The sequence below is a fragment of the Scyliorhinus torazame genome, chromosome 14 (assembly GCF_047496885.1).
Source record: "Scyliorhinus torazame isolate Kashiwa2021f chromosome 14, sScyTor2.1, whole genome shotgun sequence".
Lineage (NCBI taxonomy): Eukaryota > Metazoa > Chordata > Chondrichthyes > Carcharhiniformes > Scyliorhinidae > Scyliorhinus > Scyliorhinus torazame.
In genome coordinates this window covers 102,790,233-102,811,831 of record NC_092720.1, presented here as the reverse complement: position 1 = coordinate 102,811,831, position 21,599 = coordinate 102,790,233, and the positions used below count along the sequence as shown (strand labels likewise).

The window sequence follows — 21,599 nt, the reverse complement described above, 5'->3', positions numbered from 1 at the left end:
GGACCAGAGGAGGCAGCACTTACCTGAGAAGGATGGGAACACCTGCCACATCCTCCCTCCAATGGAGGAGACCATTAATAAATCCATCAATCACCTCAATCATTGGAGCAGCTATGACCTACAGTGAGACTGAAACCATTGAAGATGACAGAAGCGGGCGGCACGGTGGCGCAGTGGTTAGCACTGCTGCCTAAAGGCACCGAGGACCCGGGTTCGATCCCGGCCCCAGGTCACTGTCCATGTGGAGTTTGCACATTCTGTGTGTCTGCGTGGGTCTCACCCCCACAACCCAAAGATGTGCAGGGTAAATGGTTTGGCCACACTAAATTGCCCCTTACTTGGGGGGGAAAAAAAGAATTGGGTACTCTAAATTTACTTTTTTTTTAAATTTTAAAAAGCAAATGACTGAAGCTTATTCCTAATCTTCCTTCTTGTGTCCCATTTTTTCCTCATCCCACAATCTCATCTGGTTTCCAAACTACAGATGGTGTGAGCAGGCAACTCTCTTGCTTTCCCCAGCTCCTCTCCCCACCACATTACCCTTGTGCCCCTTTATCCTTTCAGGAACCCAATTCTACAATATGGCCGGTAGTGGCAGAAGAGAGAGGTAAAGGAGCTGGACAACAATGAAGAAGAAGTGCCATCACTTGCTCTCACACTTGCAGCTACCAGTTCAGATACTGGCACTGAACTTAATATTGTTTAGAACCAGTATGGGCAGAGGACAAGACTAGCATGGTGCTAACTCAATGGAAGGTTGCACACAACTCCTGTTGAGAAGGACTGAGACATCCAAAGGGGTGGCCTGCAGAAGAAGGCTGATGGATACACACAATGAATAGCTTGGTACATAGGGAAACCTGCCAGTAAGTCTGTGGTCACTGTTAAGGAGTGTGGAGTAGTTTCAGCACTTATGTGGCTTTGTGCAGAGCTTGGAGACCATCCTTTCCAGTGTGGAAATAGTTGAGCACCCTCGAGGACCCAGCCATGATGCAGTGTCAGTTGGCTGGCGTCATAGATTCCAGAACAGCACAAAATGTGGGTGCTAAAACTGAACTCATGGAAACTCCGCTTGCTGACACACAAGCTCAGACTGTTGCCACCCATTGAAATTAAATGAAAATCGCTTATTGTCACAAGTAGGCTTCAAATGAAGTTACTGTGAAAAGCCCCTAGTCGCCACATTCAGGCGCCTGTTCGGGGAGGCTGGTACGGGAATTGAACCGTGCTGCTGGCCTGCCTTGGTCTGCTTTCAAAGCCAGCGATTTAGCCCTGTGCTCAACCAGCCCCTGGTGCGGCAGATACAAAGTGGGCTTTACAGTGTGTCACAATTGAGCAGTCCAGCAATTTGTCTTCCAACACCACCGCTGTCCTGGCAGGTTGAGGGTAGCACAGTAGAACACAGATCTTTTTTCAATCTCTACAAACTTCTCATTGTATTCAGCCTCGTAACCCTGTCACTCTTGTGAATGCCCTTGCTACCAGCCCAAACTGTTCCTGCTGTCCATGCCAAGATGCTGCAGCCTGAATCCTTGCCTTCTAGGCCAGCGCTGCTCAAGGATATCCAGCAAAACCACCTGCAGTCTCCTCCATTGAAAGTCTACAGCCTTCCCACAAGCCTTGCTGCAGCTACTGGGGTAGCACTGTGCAGGATGGGAGGAAGATGAGATGTTGATGAATTGGAATTGTGTTCACTGGTACCGCAGTCGGATGAGGTGATCACAGCCAACCTGGCTAAAAAATAGTCTGTGTTAGCTGCCTCCTGATCCTCAGCTGCTCACTCTATACCTGGTAGCAGGGGCTGTGGCCTACAGCTGGTGAGGTTGTGACGTATGGAAGAGACCACGATGAATCATGGTACATGTTCTGCAGAATACTACAGGGTCCCTGCACAGCGGTCCAGGCAGTGGAAATATTTGCATGGCCACATGATTTTTATTATATGCATGCTGCCTAGGTTTGCCTCAGAATTATAAGCCATCAGGCAGCACGGTAGCGCAGTGGGTTAGCCCTGCAGCCTCACGGCGCCAAGGTCCCAGGTTCGATCCCGGCTCTGGGGCACTGTCTGTGTGAAGTTTGCACATTCTCCCTGTGTTTACGTGGGTTTCGCCCCCACAACCCAAAGATGTGCAGGCTAGGTGAATTGGCCACGCTAAATTGCCCCTTAATTGGAAAAATGAAATGAAAAATGAATTGGGTACTCTAAATTTATTTTTTAAAAGAATTATAAGCCATCAAGAATATCCATACCCCCAGATTTGTTGTGGTGGTTCAAATGCTGATGTCAAGTGCTGTAAGGATGCATGTGCTGCATATGGTCGCACACCAGCTGGACATGGAGGAAGTTAAATATTTTATTCATTTGCAGTACTTTTCAGAGGTGGCATGCAAATGCTACAAAGTGTTGCCCATGCAGTCAGTGGTATCCAACACCATGGGAGAAGCCGTCAATCCTTGTGAAGCTACATGCTTGTCCCATCGCCTCGTCTTACCTCTGGAAAGAGAGAATGAAATATATTCATCTCATTGAATACAGAACATCAGTGATCTCCCTTGTGAAACTTCACAGCAAATTGGGAGATGGTGCAAATGTCACCTGCTCTAGCTTAGGAGGAAGTTGATGCATAAAATTTAATGGCTATGATCTTCTTCACTGACAAATGACAATGCAATCCTCACCCTGCTCTGAGGCAGCAAGTGGTGCATTTCAGTGAGGTCATCCATTGTGCAGCATAGACATCTGACACACGGTTCTTTGCTGCAGGAGAACTGTCTCCTGAACATCTGAGGTGGGATGGTCTATTGCTGAGAATGACAACTACCTTCTCCTCCATCTTCTGGCAGTTTATGTTGCCTCTGCCCATCATCCCTATTCAGAGGCCGGGGTACATGCAAATAACCACATCCATATCTGGGAGGAAGTGCAGAATCAATGAAGGACAAAGTCCGACAGCACCTGCCTCACATTTCCAACAGACTTCAGCAACTTTGAACAACTCGGAAAGCCAGAAAACACTTTGGCAATTACATGAAGAGCCTGTGGGAATCATTTGGCAACTAACCTGTAAGTAGTTGATTATCCCTTTTAAATAACCATGGTTGGGTAGGTAGTGATTTACAGGGTTCCTTCCTGCTGCTGGGCTAGATGGTGGTTTGGAGGCTACTGAATGCATATTCAGCTGTGCATTTGAGAGGGTATTAGCTGGAGCATTGAGCCCCAAAATGGCACTTCCAATTAATCAATGTTGCATGATGGTTGATGTTTAAATCTGCCTAATCAACATGCCTCCAGCGGCATTCCCTGTGCCTTCATCAAAATGTTGTCCAGCATGATTAGCACCATAAGTGTGTAGGTGCAATATTGGAGGCAAAAGTGCCAAAACCTCCAGCGGCACTCCCTGTGCCTTCACCAAAATGACACTGGCATAGTTAGCACCACAAGTGTGCAGGTGCCATTTTGGAGGCAAAACAGCCAAGAACTGCCAAAAAAACTGGGTGCCATGGAGCTATCAAGAAACTCGAATATCATAGACACTGTTCTTTGATTTTAGAGTGAACAACAAGGTTTTAGTTTTATGTAATTTGCAACTTCAATATTTCATGCACAGTGTCTAGGAGGAAATTGCAGTGTGAAGGGCACCAATAGATGCAAAGTTCACATAGTTAGAGAAAGTTGGAATTCATAGATCGGAATTTGAACTCCTTCCTTATGTATTATTTATTATATTCCAAAGTGCGGTCGGTTGTGACCTGATCACTGAAGAGTTAAGCTATTAAATGATTCACAGATGCACAAGGCAACTGGCAAGGGAAGCATTTTGTAATCAACTTCATCAACACCAGTTCAGCCAAAACAATAATACTGGTTTGTGATTTACAGATGTTATCAGTTATCGATAAATCAGTATTCCCCTTCCATTTGGAAGGGGCTGGTGATTCACGAACCTGGTCAGGGTTCATTATCCGAGTCAAATCTCGTGGTAATGCTGTCTCTTCACCACGTCACCTGGTTTCTGCTTTTTTCGATTAAACAAACCATTTTGCAGAAGGTTTCACTTCCTGCAAAATTAATTAGTATCTTAAAAACAATAAAACAAATTAGGTGATATTTGGTGAAAGACAAACCTGCACAATTACTTGTGGTCATTTATAGTGTCGGATCTCTTCACTCATACATGCAGTTATTTCATTCGCTTAGAAATATTAACTTATATTGCTCTGCATAATTCCAAGTTAATGACATGTGCAAAGGGCACATTGACTGTCTGTGCGATATTTTACATATAAAGCCATTTTTATAGCCTAAAATTTGGCCAAACATGGACAAGAATATGAATTGGTAAATGAACCCAAAATTCTAATTCCAGTTCGTAAATCTCAATGGTAACTATTTGGACTGCTTTAAATGGCTCATTTGATAGTAAACGTGCACTTTTCAACTTTGTATTTAATAAATTCCGGCAATTTTATCTCTACCCACTAGGCAGAACCCAGATGGATGGGCAGCTAAAATTGTCCATGTTACTTACTCAACAAAATCTGCATGAAACTCACCCTTGTGCTCTACTGAGTAGGTAGCAAGGTTACCACCCCACCAAAGCTGACAGCTGAAGTCTTTATTAGGTAAGTGTGTTGGGTCCCAATGATGCCATTGAGACCCAACTGCAATTGTAGCTGGTGGTTTAAGCAGGAAAAACGCTGCAGCTTTCTCAACAGAGACAGATATTGGGAAAAGGACTCCGGGTCGGAGGATGTACAAACAAATACGTTTTGTACTTTCCTTTCAGGAGAGCAGGATTCTCCCCTTGAACATAAGGTAACTGAGAGGGCCAATTCCGTCATCAACCTGGTGCCATTGCATGTTCTTGTGCCTGTATGATTTTTCTACCATTTTCTGACTTTCCAATTCAGCTCATTGCCGACCTATCCAAATCATAGAGGTGCCTACTTTATGATCTGTACTGACACTATGTGGCAACCTTCAAAAAGCATTAGCAATGGCCACATTGTAACAGGAGGAGCACGAAGTGCGGTAGCGAGTGCGACTTGACCAGTTTCTAGCGTTAATTACGGCCAGTAATGACCCACCATGGGCTTCACTGCGGCAATGGCTGTCCCACCAGCTGATTCGCCTGGATCATGTCCGGCAGCTCCCCGCTAATGAGGAGGAGTAGCACATAACCTCCCGCTCTGAGCAAACCCCAGACAGCACGCAGCCATGCCACTGCGCAGACCTGCTCCATGTTTCGGAGATGGATGCCGTAGAGTTGGGCTGGGACACTGTTCGCCCAAGGAGGTCAGACGGTCAGCCAGTGTCGTTTGAGGCAGTGGCAGCAGCCGCCAGCTCGGGGACGGTTCAAGGAGAACCTTGGTCCAGTGTCATAAGAAGCTCAAGGGCCTCCACCGGGCTACCTGGGTGAGTTGGCATTGGCCCCCTGGCACCGGCCTTGAGTGCCACCTCCCCCATTTCTCCCCACCCAAACAAGTTGGTGGCTGGCACTGCACACATCCTCTTTCCACCCCCCACCTGCAGCACAATACCACACTTGCACCCACCAGCACAACCCACCCATTCCCAGCAGTGGTGCCCATGCCTGTCACCTGCCATAGACCACCCCCCACCTGATGCATAAAGCGTATGGCCCATAATGCCCACTTTGTCCCCCACAGGGGAAGTTGGCACATTTCGGGCAGGAAAGGGCCCAGATGGGTGGCGCGGGGCAGGGTCCGGATATCAAGATCTTCACTCCCAATGGGGAACAGGCCCTGGAGATCGCGGGCGTGACCGAGGACAGAGCGGTCACTGACAGCAGAGGTGAGGATCCACCACCCCCCGCCCAGGTGACCTGTCGCAAGTAAATTGTTCATGTCAGACATAATGATCCTTCCCTCTCACTGACCACATTTCCATTCTGTCGCAGGATTTCTATCTGGTGGGGCCAGGGCATTCCCCACCCCCCCCGCCTTCCAAGAGAACACCTCGGAGGAGAGTGCCGAGAATGCCACCATTGATGTGTCACAGCTGTCAACTGTTGCTAACTTTTGGTTGGCTCTTAAATGTTGCTCATTGTGTCTTTACTTAATTTGCTCTGTTTCTGTAACCTTTGCTCTAGAGTCGCCAGGTATCTTTATGATACCACCACGAGGTTCAAGTTCAAGTGCTGATCAATAACTCAATACACCAGTTAGTAAGATTCAAATCAAAACACATTTATTATACACAGTCGATCACTACTCATGCATAAAACTCTACTTACTAGACTATCTCTAACACTAAAAGGCCTATACTTAGTTTTGGAACTGGCCCACCAGGTCAGGGGAACAAATGGCGTTTCGTTCGATTCTGAGTCTGCAGGATTCAAAGCTGGTATAGACTGGTAGCTAGGAGCGCCTATCTCGTAGCGTGCGTTGACTGGAAACTTACTTGGTAGGTGCAACGGCTAGGTAGGTCACTGTCAAGGGTTGTTTTGAGCTGCTGAGTGACCCTGCCAAGACGAATTGAACTTGGGGACGCTATTTTATAGTCCCCAGGGGCTTCACGCCCCTTTGGGCGGACCCCGTACCTGGTTCCAAGTGATTGGACTACGTTCTGATCACTTGGATCGATTTCTCCAATACTGGAGCTGTTCCCTGATCACTGGGCTGTTCCTAACTGTCCGTTGCCCTTCCTTTGTCTTGGCTCCGGCTGGCGCCGAGGAGACTGGCTTGGCCTTGTTCACCTTAAATGTTTCAATTGTTCCCGGGGATCGCTCATTAGTATGCAGATGGTGGTTAGTTTCAGTGCTGATTGGGTTTCTGCAAGTTCTAATACACAGGAAATTTTGCACCTGCTTGTTTTTCCTGGCTTGACTGAATTTCCCTGTATTCTTTGCGGATCTCCATTTTAAGTCGGGAAGTGGCCAACCCAGGTGGCTACACTCCTTCCTTGTGATCCCTAACGCGAAGCGTGAAGGATCACATAACTGCGTCGTCTTCACTCCCTGACCCAGTGGGCACTCTTCCATGGCCTCTACACTGACCATAACTATGTAAGAAATTTTTAACTGACAATTCTAAGTGACGCTATGTCACAACAGGGACATGCAGTACTACATAAAAAAACGGTACCCCTAACTATCTTCCATAAACTACACTCATTTAAACATCCAACCATACTAACTTCCTAACAATACAAAAATAATAGCAGCATTCACATTTCTCTCTGGCTTGGCAGTCAAGCTCAGAGTTGTACAATCTTTTATTTGCAAATGAGACATCTTTCTTTATTTACAAATGACGCAAAACGAATGTCCTTTATTGTAGATCAAGCGGTTTGGGGGCCTGGTGAAAACCGAAAATAAGGGATCTCATCCTGTATACCGGGGTGCGAGAGCGGTAGGCTCTCCTTTGCCATTTTCTCATGCGAATAGTCTGCACGATGCTGCAGAATATCGCCAATGCTAAAAAGGATTCAAATACATATGAAAGGGAGTACCATGTTATAAACCTATCACACCAAGATGGTGTGTTGTTACTTGTCACTGGGCTCTGGGTGCTATGGGGAAGTGAATCATTGACGGGGGGGTTTGGGGTCAGGGGGTTTGCATTCACGCGTAACCGAATACAAATTACAATGAGAACGAAAAACACGCATGATGTCTTCATTGTTCTCTTCTTTCTTCTCTTCTCTTCCTTCTTGTCTCTTCTCTCTTCCTGGACCTTCAGGAATTCTGTGAATCAAGCATAGTTTCCGTTACTATCTTGTTTAATATCTTGAACGTTAGCATGTCTGTCTTTTAGTGCCAATTTCCCTGTATAATTGGTCACCATATGTGACTCCCTCATTTTTAAAATTTAAACCAAATATTTGGACTAGACATCTAAGAGAATACTGCCGTACTGCGAGCCATCTCGCAGCCTGTGTGATTTGCCATCCTAGTGTTTGAGAATGAAAATAGCATAGGGAAGCAATCCTAAAGGTTGCTAAAACCAAACAAAAGAATTTTGAACGTAATCGAGCCAAAATGGGGTGCGTATGGGCCACGGCGGGTAAGAATTGGATGGAATCCCCGGGTAGGATGGTGATCAATGCCGTATGTGCTCTACCCGAGCGGAGCTGACCAGAGGTGGGTCCTCAGGCAGGGAGGAGACCAATGCCATTTCTCCACTGCCTGAGCAACTGGCAAGAGCGGGTAAGAATGTGGTCGTCGTGGGGGCTTCTTCTCGTGATTACCTTCGAATCAGGAGAGTAGTTATGATTGTTGTCTGCCGACAGACTAGTTCCTCTGAACTATTGTCTGGGACAAACTTGTACCTTTAACCATTTTCTGTTGACAGACTAGTTCCTCTGAACTATTGTCTGGGACAGACTTGTTCCATTAACAGCCGGGCGTTAAAGGAGTGATGGCGTGGGGCCGTGAAAACTTTCGAGTTTACACACACTTATCGATAACATTAATGAACAAACATGCTGCAGGTTCCATCAGCAAGGACTCCGTTTCTCCCAAGCGGTTCCTTTTAAAACATCATCTGGACACCTCCGTTATCAGTTGCGAACAGGGTCGCAAAGGGGTTCTCGTTTTGGGTCAGTCTCAATATCATCATCTCCTCCCGGATGCCATACTCGTGAATGGATGAGGGTTGCTAAAGCTGCATGGTGTGACTTTAGGGTCCATCTCGTTGTTTCGGACGAGCCTGTACGAATTGTCACGGTGCCAAATAGTGGTGTCTAATTCTGTGGGGATGGAGTCGGGGTCGTCATCTTAGGGCGGTGGTCTTTGGTGAGGTTTGTTAAGGAATGTGATCAGGAAGGGATCACTCGAATCGTGTTCAGATTCGCTGGGTGTGGGGCTTGTTGCATGGGGATAGTAGGGAGGCGTGCTGTGGCTGTTGCTCGTGTCACAGTCGCTGTCGCTGCTGCTGCTGTCTGTGGGCGTTCCGGGGCGGAGTCTAGAGTTCGGGGGTGGAGTTGAGGTCGAATCCGTGGATGGGGTGGACGTGTTGGGGGAGGGTAGGGATACGTTGGCTGTGGGCGGGGCGTGGTCTGCTGCGTCGAGCATGACGTGGTGTGCGTGGTTAGACTGCAAGCCATATGCCTTGAGCTGGTTAATATGAAACCACGCGGTCTTCCCGTTGGGGTACTTAATCTTGTAAACGGAGGGGCTTACTTTCTCTGCAACGGAGTACGGACCAGAATACTTAGATGACAGGAATGTGCTGGGGTTGTAAATGGGGAGCATGACCTGCTGTCCTACATCAAACTCAGCCGCATGCACTGTCTTATCGAAAGAGGCCTTGCTCTGTTTCTTCTTGGTGCCTAATTTTACTGCGGCTGCTAGCTGAGCCGTTTTTACATTTTCGACTAATTGTTTCACTGCGTTCTCGTGTGTGAGGGCCGTCACTTCGGGGCTGGTCAAGTCCAGTCCTAATAAAAATTCTGTGCCTTTCATGGGGCGTCCGTTCATGAGAGTGTGTGGGGTGTAACCTGTGGATGTCGAAACAGTATTACGCAAAAACATTAGTGCAAAAGGGAGGACTGAATCCCAAGTGGTGCTGTCCGATTCATTCTCTCCATGATACCACTTGACTGCGGGTGGTATGCGATGCGGAATTTTTGGGTAATGCCAAATATCGTGAGGACGTTCTTCATGATGTCCCGTAAAATGGGAACCTTGGTCGGATTCAATGCTGCGGGGGAGGCCCCGTCTCGTAAAGATGTGGTGGGTTAAAATCTTAGCGGTAGTCTTTGCCGTGTTCTAGATGGGAATGCTTCTACCCATTTCGTAAACGTGTCTATCACAACTAACACATACTTGTGACCATTCCTGCTAGGGGGCAATGGTCCTATAAAATCAATCTGGAGGTTAGTCCAGGAGCCATTAACGGGGCAGGTGTGGCTAAGCTGAGCTTTCGTCGCATATCTGTCCGGATTGTTTTGGGCACAGAAAAGGCAATTTTCAACATAGTGCGTGACGTCTTCCTTTAAATTCGGCCACCAACAGAGCTGCCTGTGGTGGGCTGTAGTGAGATCAATTCCCTGATGCCCATGACTATCATGGAACAAACAAATAAGCTGATTCCTGTCTTGTTCAGGAACCACATAAAGGGTGTCTTTTAGGACCACACCATCATGTGTGGTCAATGCATTTTTAAACCTATCGTATGGGGCTGGAAATTTTCCTTTTAAAATCTCCCTGAGATTACTATCTTGCTTCTGTGCCTGCACTAAATCTTCGATATTTGCCTGTGAGACCTGAACTGCATTCACTGGGGCGCTTTCGGGGGAGTTCCAAAAATATCCATGTCTGGAACCTGCTTTAGCCAGTGCGTCGGCTTTTACATTTCCAGGTGGGGAGGAACGGTGGTGACTTCGTACTTGAATGATACCAAATGTCCTGTCCTGTGCTTTGTCCAAAATGTACCGGAGCAATGGGGCTGAAGGGAGGGGTTTTCCGTCAACAAAAACAAATCCTCTTGCTTTCCACAGGGGTAGGAATTCTGTGACGCTGTTACAGACATAGAGGCTGTCCGACTATATGTCTGCTGGGCTGGGGAAGGAATCTGGGTGATCTATAATGTATGCAATGGCTGCTAGTTCTGCCGCCTGCGCGCCTAAGTGCCTTGGTAGTTTTAACGAGATTTCTTCTTGGGCGTGTCCCTGCGCCTCCTCAACATAGATGCCGCATCCTGTAATGCGCTCCCCGTTTAATATAGTGGAAGAACCATTCGCATATATTCTCAAGGGTGCGCACGTGACTGTGTGCTGGGGGCTCTGGGGTGAACTACCTATCTTTTTGGGTGGTGTTTTTGCGATAAAGGGACCTGTGTTGTGGTGCGGTGAGATGATTTCACATTCATGGGGGGTGCCTGGGTACTGAAGGTTGTCGGCTAGGAAAGTGTGGGTCTTGGTCCTTTTAACAGTGATGTTCCGTCCCTGCAAAAGAAGGGTCCATCTGGCTACTCCGATCTGGCTTACTGTACCGTCCTTAAGTCATCCGTCTAGTAGAAGTTGGGTGGGGGTGTGTTCCGTGAGGATTGTGATGGGGTTTAGTCCGGTGATGTATGAAAAGTATTGAACTGCCCAGAAAACTGCGAGCAGGTACCTTTCACAGGCCGAAAATCCCTGCTCCACAGGATCTAAAACTCTGGAGGCATAAGCCACGGGTCTTAACTGTTCGTGCTGTTCCTGGAGGAGTACTGCCGAAAGGGTACCATCTGTGCTAGCTATCTCTATAGAATAGGGGGAAAGGGGGTCTGAAACCTGTAGTGCGGGAGCTGCAATGAGTGCGCGCTTTGAAACATCTACAGCATCCGTGTGCTGCGGAAGCCATTCCCAAGGGGCTCCTTTCTTTAGGAGGTCTGAGAGGGGTGCTGCTTTGGTGGCGAAACCGTCAATATGGTTTCGGCAGTAGTCAACCAGTCCTAAAAACGACCGGAGGGCTGAAGCATTCTGGGGAAGGGGCAATTTGACAATCGAGTCAATTCTTTTATGCTCGATCTCGCGTTTACCATGCGTGATAATCGTTCCCAAATATACCACTTTGTTTTCCAAAATTTGGGCCTTCTTGGGGTTCACCTTGCATCCAATTTGCTGTAGGAGTTCCTGGAGTTTGGACAGAAGCGCGATGTGCTCTGCCTTGGTGTCTGTCTGCAGTAATAGACCGTCTACATACTGGACCAGACATTCGGGGCGAGAAAAATTTGATAAACCATTGGCCAGTTGTCGGTGGAAAATGGAGGGGGAGTTGTGGAATCCTTGTGGAAGGCATGTCCATGTGCATTGCTGACCTTTAAAAGTGAAAGCAAATTTGTGCTGGCACGATTTTGCCAATGGAATGGACCAGAATCCGTTACTGATGTCCAAAACCGTAAAATATCGTGAGTTGAGTCCCTGTTTGAGCATGGTCTCGGGACGTATGGCTACCGTGGGGGCTGCTGCGGGGATGACTTTGTTCAGTTCCCGGTAATCGATGGTCAGTCGCCATGATCCATCGGGCTTTCTCACTGGCCAAATCGGGGCATTATTAGTAGAGGCTACTGATCTAAGTACGCCTTATTCTAATAAGCTATCGATAACTTTTGAGATTTCTCCCTCTGCCTCTTACGGAAATCCATATTGCTTCTGGGGTTTAGGGTCAGGTCCTGTTATTTGAACCGAACCAACCATCCTGCCGCAGTCATGTTTATGACTTGCAAATGCGGTCCTGTTCTTCTGGAGAACAGCCCTAACCTATTTGCGCTAATCATGGTCGGGTCAAACCAAAAATCGCAGACTGCGCTAATCTTATTAGCATACTCACCTACTGCGAGCGTTGCGGGAGCTCTTGCTGACTTTGTCATTTTCCAGACACATTGATTTACTGGGTCAAATGACAGGTTGTGGGAGTTCATGAAATCGATGCCCAAAATGTGTCCTGCTGTGTGGTCCAGATCGACCAAAACTATGGGGTGTTTTGTTGTAGTGTTGCCAATTTGAATGGGGACAGGGGCTGTGATGTGTCCCTGTTGTGAGTGGCCTGTGAAGCCGCTGAGGGTGACTGTGGCTTTAGTGGGCCACGTGTGGGCCACGTCTTTTTGGAACAGGGTGGAGGAATTAATTGTGGTGCGGGACCCTCCTGTGTCCCAGAGAAATTCGAAGGGCTGTCCCCGTATTTTTGCTGCAACGACTGGCTGGCCGGACCTATCCCAAATGGTGTCGCAGACCCAGTTGGGGAAGCCCGAACACCGTCAGTCAGTTCATGTCTGACTGGTCTGAACGGGTGCCTACACTATGTATGGGCTTTGTCCTGTTACTATTCAGAGTGCCTGCCTGCTGGGCTCTCTGTGGCTTTCGTGGGGCATTGCACTCTCGTACAAAGTGACCTAATTGTCCACAGTTCTAACACTCTTGAGATTTCTGTGGGGAGCTGTTCCTGCCTTTGTTCACCCATGCGGGGTTCTGGTGTGCTTTAACTGCTTGGATATCTGCCTCTGCCTGCTGTTCTTCGGGTTTTCTAATCACGGGTTTGTTGTGGACAGATTGCTCCCAGGTGTGGGACAACTTTTAAAAAACCCACTTTTCGTTGTGCGTTTCTTCCGAGGGGTCATAATTAGTACAAACTTTTTGTCCTGCCTCTGTGGCATGGGAGATAAGGGTGCGGGTCCATTTGGCCATGTTGTCTGGGGACAAATGGGCGCGGTCTAAGTTTCCAAAAACGGCTGTAAAATGGATCCACAGGTGTCCAGCAAACGCTGTGGAGTGTTCTGTTTTCTTCTGCCTGCACTTATTCAGGCCTTCTACTGGGTCACCTCTGTTATAACCGATCGCATCTAGGATCGCCGTGTGCATCTCTGCAAGGGTGCCTCCTCCTACATTCTGTGGGTCGGGAAGGGCTGCTACAACAGAAGGGTCTAAGCTTAAAACTGTGAGCTTCACGTGCTCACGCTCATCCAGGCCGTACTCTGCTTCCGGCATTTTGCATGAGCTACTGAGCTTTGTCTGTGCTCCGTGGTGGCAGCATGGAGTGCTCTTAATGCTGCTTTTAGATCGCTGCACTGCCATTGCAATGCCTCTACCTGTTTCTCTGTCTCTTCTCTTTACCAGGACTGCACGTTGCGTGTCCTGATAGGCCTTATCGTATTGTGTTTGGAAGCTGCTCAGGTGCGCTAGACAAGACTGGTGTGCCCTCTTGGCATCATCCACCTCTCCGTCCTTTGTTGCCAACTTCCTTCTTAATTCTATATTCTCTCTCTCGATCTCACTAACATCGACCTTGCTCATTCGATGTCTCTCTTCTATCTCTTTGCGTAGCGTCTGAACGACCTCCTCTGTGCTTCGCAATTGTGCCAGGCAGGACACTATTGCCATCGGCTTGCGAGCTTTCCCTAAGCTCTTCTTATGAATTTTGCTCAGGTTCTCCCACCAAGTATGTCCTATACTCCTGGGTCCTGTTTCCTCATTATCACAGAATTCACTCCAAAGGGGCCATCCTTTCCCTTTGAGATATTTTCTGATCTCTTCTTCCCAAACGGGACACTGTCCTACTCTGCTGCTGGTCGCTGCGACCACAAATTACTGAGGGTTCATGAGGCGTTCCATTGCCTTCATTGCCATTTTTCCTGTCTGAATGCTCTCTTTTAAAATTTGGAACGAGGGATACTAAGGCAGTGCTGTAAACACGGGTATGGCGTTCGCTATTTTCCGGAATACAAACTCCCGACAGATTTTGTTGCGAAAAACTATCAGTTTTACCTTATAGCCCTGTTAGTTACGCATGCATTAACACGCTTCCAAATTATGAGGATTGATCAGAACTGCTTGAACACGTGTGAATGTTTCTGTTCCCAATTGAATTCTCAATTCAAATTTTGGGTTCTCCCGGAGTGGTTAGGCCACTAAATCGGGTCCCGTCAGAATTCGCCAGTAAATGTTGCTAACTTTTGTGATAGCTCTTAAATGTTGCTCTGTTTCTGTAACCTTTGCTCTAGAGTCGCCAGGTATCTTTATGATACCACCATGAGGTTCAAGTTCAAGTGCTGATCAATAACTCAATATACCAGTCAGTAAGATTCAAATCAAAACACATTTATTATACACAGTCAATCACGACTCGTGCATAAAACTCTACTTACTAGACTATCTCTAACACTAAAATGCCTATACTTAGCTTTGGAACTGCCCACCAGTTCAGGGGAACAAATGGCCTTTCGTTCGATGCTGAGTCAGCAGGATTCAAAGCTGGTATAGACTGGTAGCCAGGAGCGCCTATCTCGTAGCGTGCGTTGACTGGAGACTTACTTGGTTGGTGCGGCAGTGAGGCAGGTCACTGTCAAGGGTTGTTTCGAGTTGCTGAGTGACCCTGCCAAGAAGGACGAATTGAACTTGGGGACTCTATTTTATAGTCCCCAGGGGCTTCACGCCATTCTGGGCGGACCCCATACCTGGTTCCAAGTGATTGGACTACGTTCTGATCACTTGGATCGATTTCTCCAATACTGGAGCTGTTCTCTGATCGCTGGGCGGTTCCTAAGTGTCCGTTGGCCTTCCTTTGTCTTGGCTCCTGCTGGCGCCGAGGAGTCTGGCTTGGCCTTGTTCACGTTAAACGTTTCCAATTGTTCCCGGGGATCGCTCATTAATATGCAGATGGCGGTTAGTTTCAGTGCTGTCTGGGTTTCTGCAAGTTCTAATACACAGGAAACTTTGCACCTGCTTGTTTTTCCTGGCTTGACTGAGTTTCCCTGTATTCTTTGCGGATCTCCATTTTAAGTCTGGAAGTGGCCAACCCAGGTGGCTACACAACCCCAACTTCCACCAGCGCAGAGACACCCACCTCGGTGGGTGGCATTAGTGTACTGGCTTCTGGGGCACAATCTGATGAGCACATCAGGTGGAGGCAGGAACATCCAGGGGATACAGCAGTTAGAGGTCGGCTGGATCCCAGGAACCAGCTGGGTCCCTGTCAGATGCTGAGCCTCTGGACATGTTCATCCCAGATCTGATGCAGATGCTAGGGTGCAGCCGTGAGATTCAGGAGGGAATGCCACCAACACCCAAGCAGGTACATAACCGATTGGAGGATCCCAAAGGCTACGGGTGCAGGAGATGTTGCTGGCAATGCGTCGCACCGAGGCCAACACTGCTAGGGTGGTGACCGCAGTGGGAAGCCTGCAGCATGACGTCAGCATCATGAGTGGTGGTGTCCAAGGCGTGACCACCATGGCTAAGTGCCTCAACAGTATGTCCCAGTCACTGTGGACATGTCCCAGATGCATTAGACCTTGCTGAGGCGTTGTGGAGCATGTTGTAGACTCTGGATGTCGCAGTCCCAGACGGGCATTGCTAAAGCACTCGATAACATGGCCCAGTCACAGAGGAGCATTTCTGAAGGTGTCGACACCATGGTACAGACAATGGGGAGCTGGATGATGCAGGGGCATCTACAACTCACTCCAGCTGCCCCTCCATCCCAAGGTGACCCCCCAGGGCATTACAGGCACCGTTTGAGAGAAGGGAGTGCCGGAGGCTGACCGGGAGCCTTCCAGCAGGGAGATGACTGCGGTCTCCAGAGTTCTGATTGTTCATGATTAAAATATGTTACACCCAAGACCTGTGAAGCATCTCTCACGTGATTCTTCACTGTGGGACCGGCTTGCACCCCTGCCTCCCCGGGCACGGTGGTCCTGGATCTGGAACCCCCGAGGCTACTTTGTGCAGATGATGGGCATGAGCGCGATGTCAGCAGAAACACTGGATTCAGACTATGGCATAGATGGAGGAGCACCATAGCTTACAGCGGGTTTTCATCACTGTACAATGACCCACTGATAGTCCCGACACAGCCCCATCATGGAGTGATGTTACACAGATTCTGGGAAAGTGGAACAGGGTAGTCGGAGTGGGGTAGAATTGGTTGAGGAGGGGGAAAGGGGAGGGGGAGAAATCGATGGGGGGTATGGGTGGGATTGGGGAAGGTAGGGTGTGAGATGATGGACAAAGGTTGTCCTATGAGAAGCGGGTGAGGTGAGGTCCCCAATAGTCCTCTGGGCATGCTGGACTCTCTGCTGCCTGTCCTCCATCCTCGGCTGCTCCCGCGGGGTCTCCCAGGGCTCATCATCCAGCCCCTCCTGGTCCAGAGCCTCCTTCTCCGAAGAGGCCGCAAGTCCCTCCTCCTCTACCTTTAGCTCGATGCCCCGCTGCTGTGCCAGGTTGTGGGAGGCTCAGCAGGCCAGCACAAAGCAGGCGACCTTCTGGGTCGTGTACTGCAGTGCACCACCAAATGGGCGAGGCATCAGAACCGCATCTTAAGCAGTCCGATGCACAGCACAACGACAACCTAGGTGGACACATGGGCCTTGTTATATTGTGTCTCCACCTCTGTCTCCGTCCTCTCACTGGTGACATTAGCCTGGACTTCAGCGGGTGCCCCTTTTCTCCCAAGAGCTAATCCATTATCCTGGAATGGTCCTCAAAGCTGCCATGGATCTCCAACTGCCCCAGGATGTAGCTGCCATACACACTGCCTAGGAATGATCTGGAGGTGGTGGGTCGCACACCAGTTGGACATTAAGGGAGTGGAACCCTTCCTGTTAATAGAACATTCAGTGCAGAAGGAGGCCATTCAGCCCATCGAGTCTGCACAGACCCACTTAAGCCCTTACTTCCACACTATCCCCATAATACAATAACCCCTCCTAACCTTTTTGGACACTAAGGGCAATTTAGCATGACCTAACCTGCACATCTTTGGACTGTGGGAGAAAACCGGAGCACCCGGAGGAAACCCACGCAGACACGGGGAGAACGTGCAGACTCCGCACAGACAGTGACCCAGCAGGGAATCGAACCTGGGATTATGGCGCTGTGAAGGTCACTTCATGTTGCCTCCCTGTTATTTAACAGCCTCCTGTACGGCACCTTGTCAAAGGCCTTCTGGGAATCTAAATAAATCGCGTCCACTGGTTCTCTGTGTAACATCCTTGTTAGCTCCTCAAAGAATTCTAACCGATTTGTCAGGCATGACCTCCCCTTGATGAAGCCATGCTGACTCAGTCCTAATTTACCATGCACTTCCAAGTACTCAGCAATCTCATCTTTAATAACGGACTCTAAAACCTTACCAATGACCAAAGTCAGGCTAGCCGGCCTGTAATTTCCCGTCTTCTGCCTCCCTCACTTCTTAAAACAGTGGTGTTACATTAGCCATTTTCCAGTCGTCTGGGACCCTCTTGCCTCCAGTGATTCCTGAAAGATCACCACCAATGCCTCCACAATCTCCTCAGCTATCTCCATTAGATCCCTGGGTGTAGTCCATCCGTTCCAGGTGATTTATCCATCTTCAGACCTTGCAGTTTCCCCAGAACTTTCTCTTTAGTTCTGTGTATACACAATCCAGGAGAGTGGCTTTTAGGACCTGATAGCAACTTCCCACAGAGCACTGGGGCAGCAGCCCCAGACCCCCTGGGCTGCATGCATGATTTTGAAGATGGCTACCCACCTCCTCCAATCTCCTCATACGGTGTGCTAAAGGATGCCCGTTTGATCTTCCGATGCGGAGTCAGTTCGATCTTGATCTCGGGAGGCCATTAGATAGGGCATCCATCCCGTTAATGATATGGAGATTGCCCTTAATTAGTGTTAATTGGAACTTCACCGCATCTAGGCAGGATCAGGAACCTGCCAATGGGAGTGGGCCAGTTAGATGGGAAACTGATTGCCGGCCGGTGCAAATCCTGATTTCGGTCTCTCCAGTGATATAACCAGCTCGCACGGATCCGCACCGGGCGCAAAGCGACCGTTAGATTGCGCCCATTGTTTTTATATTTGACGTGTCAAAATACTTTCCTCCCCCCCCCTCCTCCTAAAGCCATTGGTTATTACTTGCATCACTTGGATTCCCGGTTATTACTTGCATCACTTGGATTCCCTGTTTAAGGGCCTGTTCATTACGTATCAGGCTGGGACTGTGATTTTTGGTAGGTAGTTTAGCCAATGAGCTGAGACTGAACCTCTGCTCACTCAGCATCCAGGGATGAATAGTTCCAGGGGTCACTGACTGTTTCTGTTTCTCTTTCCCCTCTCTACCCTGACTAAGGTAATTGAGGCTTATTGAAATTAAATAAGCTAGCTGAGCATAGAGCAGGGATAAAACCCAAGACCCACTTGACCTGCATGCTTCAATGCCAGATTTGTATTGTTCACGTGCCTCGTTTGACCTTGGAGAATATGGCATCAGCTTTTTCAGTGCTCTATTGCTGTGTCTGACACTTTGCTACTTACAGCAGAATCCAAGACCAGCAAAACTCCTGACCGAGAGTGCCCCATAACGTTAACTGTTGTAAACAACATGTAAAATCCTAAATGGAATATTCCTATGAATACACTTTATAAATGTTTAAAGAGATGCAATTAATTTTAACTGTTTTATTTCCTCACCCACTTTCAGGAACTGCGGGTTGGCGAGGTAACAAGTAAACAGGTCTTTAAAAAAGTGCCGTGAAGAACCTCCGCACACGACTGAAGACAAAACAGAGAGGAGATTTGTTGGCTAAATCTGGAACTCTACAGTCTCTAAACCTTAATGTGAAGAGTAAAGCTGTTCAGAATATTATTGGAGACTGTTACATGCTCACCTTTTTTAAATGTTACAAAAAATAAGACAGTCATGCAAATAATTTAAATGTCATTTTTAATCAGCAGCAACTTGGGCCAATTATGTTGTTCTTTGGTTGAATAGTTAAACTTGTGCGATGTGATAGGTGTCTCATTTCTTTCTCTCTATAAATAATAGTTCACTAAATTGCATTCTGTTTAATGATGCATTTGAATTTTCAAGCTTATCTTTGTGGTATCTTTATCTCTCATTTTATCCCATCTATCTATATTGTTCCTTCTGTTTCCCTGTTTATCTATATTGTTCCTTCTGTTTCCCTGTTTTCCAATCTCCCTATCGCTTTTTCATTTTCAAATCTCTTTTGAAGTCAACAACTCAGTTGTGTGAATGGAATGGAAATCTCTCCTTGTTTTTCCTCACTCCTCATTCACCCCCATTGGTCAGTGCAGGTTGGAAATTGGTGCTACCTTTTCAGAAACATGGACGCAATTCTCCGTTTGGGAGACCTACGGCGGGATTCTCCGTTTCTGAAACTAAGGGCTGGATTCTCCGATGCTGAAATTGCGTTTGGCGATCGGGCGAAGAATGCTTTTTCACGCTGGAATCGGAGACGCCGCTGTTTTTCCCGATGCTCCGCCCCCTCAAAAACGGCATACTGGAAGGCCGTCTGGATGGCCTCAGGACATCACCTGAGAGCCTCCCCCGATGCTCCGCCCCCGATGGGCCGTGTCCCCGACGGTGTGGGGCGCGTGTCTTCACAACCTTCAGGCCTCTCACGTGGCGGCTGCAGTCTGTGTCCAGCGACTCCGCGCGGGGGGGGCGGGGGGTGGTTCTGATGGCAGGGGAGCTATGGCAGGGGCTGGGGGAACTGGTGGGATGGTCCGGGGGTGGCGAGGGGGGTTACGGGGGGGCAGTTTTTGATAGGCCGGGTAAGCGCGCGGCTGGCGCCAGGTGCTGCACAGCGGCCGCCACTGTGCTTACGTGTGGCCACGGACCCAGTCATTCAGCGTCGTAAGACCAGATGGATCTTGCAGACATAGCCGCAGAATCGGTGAATCCAGCCCTTAAGTGTTGACACCAACGCAGAATTTGTGGACTTTCACAACAGAAAAACCGGCGCTACACATGGACCGATTCCGCTGTGTTAAGGGGCTAGCACCGGCACCACATGGAACACAATTGATTCCAATGGAAACGGTGTGGGATTTGCCGGGTCTGTGAATGGTATTCGGGAGGCTGACAAACTGCAGCCGCATATACACATTATAATCCTCACACACACACATCCCAGCCAACAAGATGGTGCTGGAGCGCGCCCATACAGCTGATGGGTCATCTGGAGCCAGACAGCACCCAAGGGGGTTGCCTGGGGGAGAAATCTATAAGACCCGTGGCCCTAGGTTTACAGGTGCACAGCTGGATGGCTGCCTTGCAGGCTGCGGCAATGGTGTTCCGTGTTTCCACCCCGACCACTCAGGCCACCTCCCGCCACTCCCCCTGGCCCTGGCTGCAGCCCCCCTGCCAGTGGCACCACTGTCAACAAACTGGTGATGTTGGACAGTTTCCATATCCCCTCTCTATCCCCCCTCAGCAGTCACCACGCCGATATACCGATTTTTTAAAAGCACAAGTGAACCGCGGCGTTGGGAATTCGGCCCATTGGAGGCGGAGCATCGTGGAGGCCCCGGAGAATTCCGGGTCAGGCCCGCTAATGATCTGGAAACGGTGTCCACTGTGCATGTGTTCCGGTATGCATTGACGCTGCTGCTGAGGTGATGGAGAATCGCGATTTGTCGGCAAATGTGTGCCCGCCGAGACTTCTGCGGCGGAATCTATTCTCTGCCCAATCGTGTTTCGCGACTTCGGCATCAGCAAACGGAGAATCCCGCCCTATATTCTCACACTAGAGAACTGCAACCGATTGTGGGGTCCGGTTAGTTAGGTGGTTCCTTTACTTAGGGGCCCCAGGGGGATTACTTTAGTTAGGGGTTTCTGTAGGGTTCCATCTAGTTTGGGGTCCCTAGGGGGTTTCCTTCAGTTAGGGGGTCTCTGTGGGAGGGGATCTCCCTATTCATGGGGTCCGGTATGGGTCTCGTAGAGGAGGGCTGGGCGGGTAATGCCTTGTTTGGGGGGGGGGGGGTGGAAGGTCCTCGGATGGACATGGAGAGCAACCTCCTTAAGGGGTTACGCCCTTGGACCACCACATCACACTCATGTTAGCTGAGACCCGTAGTAATCCCTGTCCACGTGATTCCCGGCCCAGGGGACCAGAGAATCACCGAGGGCCAGAGATCAGGGTGCCGGGCCCACTAAATGGATGGAAATGGATCATTAAGACCCATTTGCATTAATTTACATCCTCTGGCGCACGAGCATGAAACTCGATCCCGTCGCCAGTGAGAGGTCAGAGCGTTGCATTCGGATTGAAGCCTAGCGCTGATCCCGATTTTTCGATTCTCTGTCCCATTGGGAAATGTGCTTCGGACGTCCCGGGATGAAGAATTCACTCCATGATATTTGCTCCCTTTTCAA

The 21,599-nt window shown here is 48.9% G+C and overlaps 1 protein-coding gene across 4 annotated transcripts in view; it reads left to right on the top strand.

Moving 5' to 3' along the window:
- The window catches only part of rbp1.1 (retinol binding protein 1, cellular, tandem duplicate 1), a 28,608-nt gene extending 8,738 nt beyond the window's left edge, over positions 1-19,870 (top strand). The window contains exons 4-6 of one of the 4 annotated variants that reach the window (XM_072474570.1): positions 2,845-3,064; positions 4,484-4,623; positions 18,900-19,870. In XM_072474570.1, coding sequence (XP_072330671.1) covers positions 2,845-3,064; positions 4,484-4,578 — 315 coding nt within the window. In that variant the 3' untranslated portion in view covers positions 4,579-4,623; positions 18,900-19,870. The remainder of the gene's footprint in view (positions 1-2,844; positions 3,065-4,483; positions 4,624-18,899) is intronic. The other 3 variants (XM_072474571.1, XM_072474572.1, XM_072474573.1) reach the window with 3 other exon arrangements.
- Positions 19,871-21,599: the final 1,729 nt, after the last annotated feature.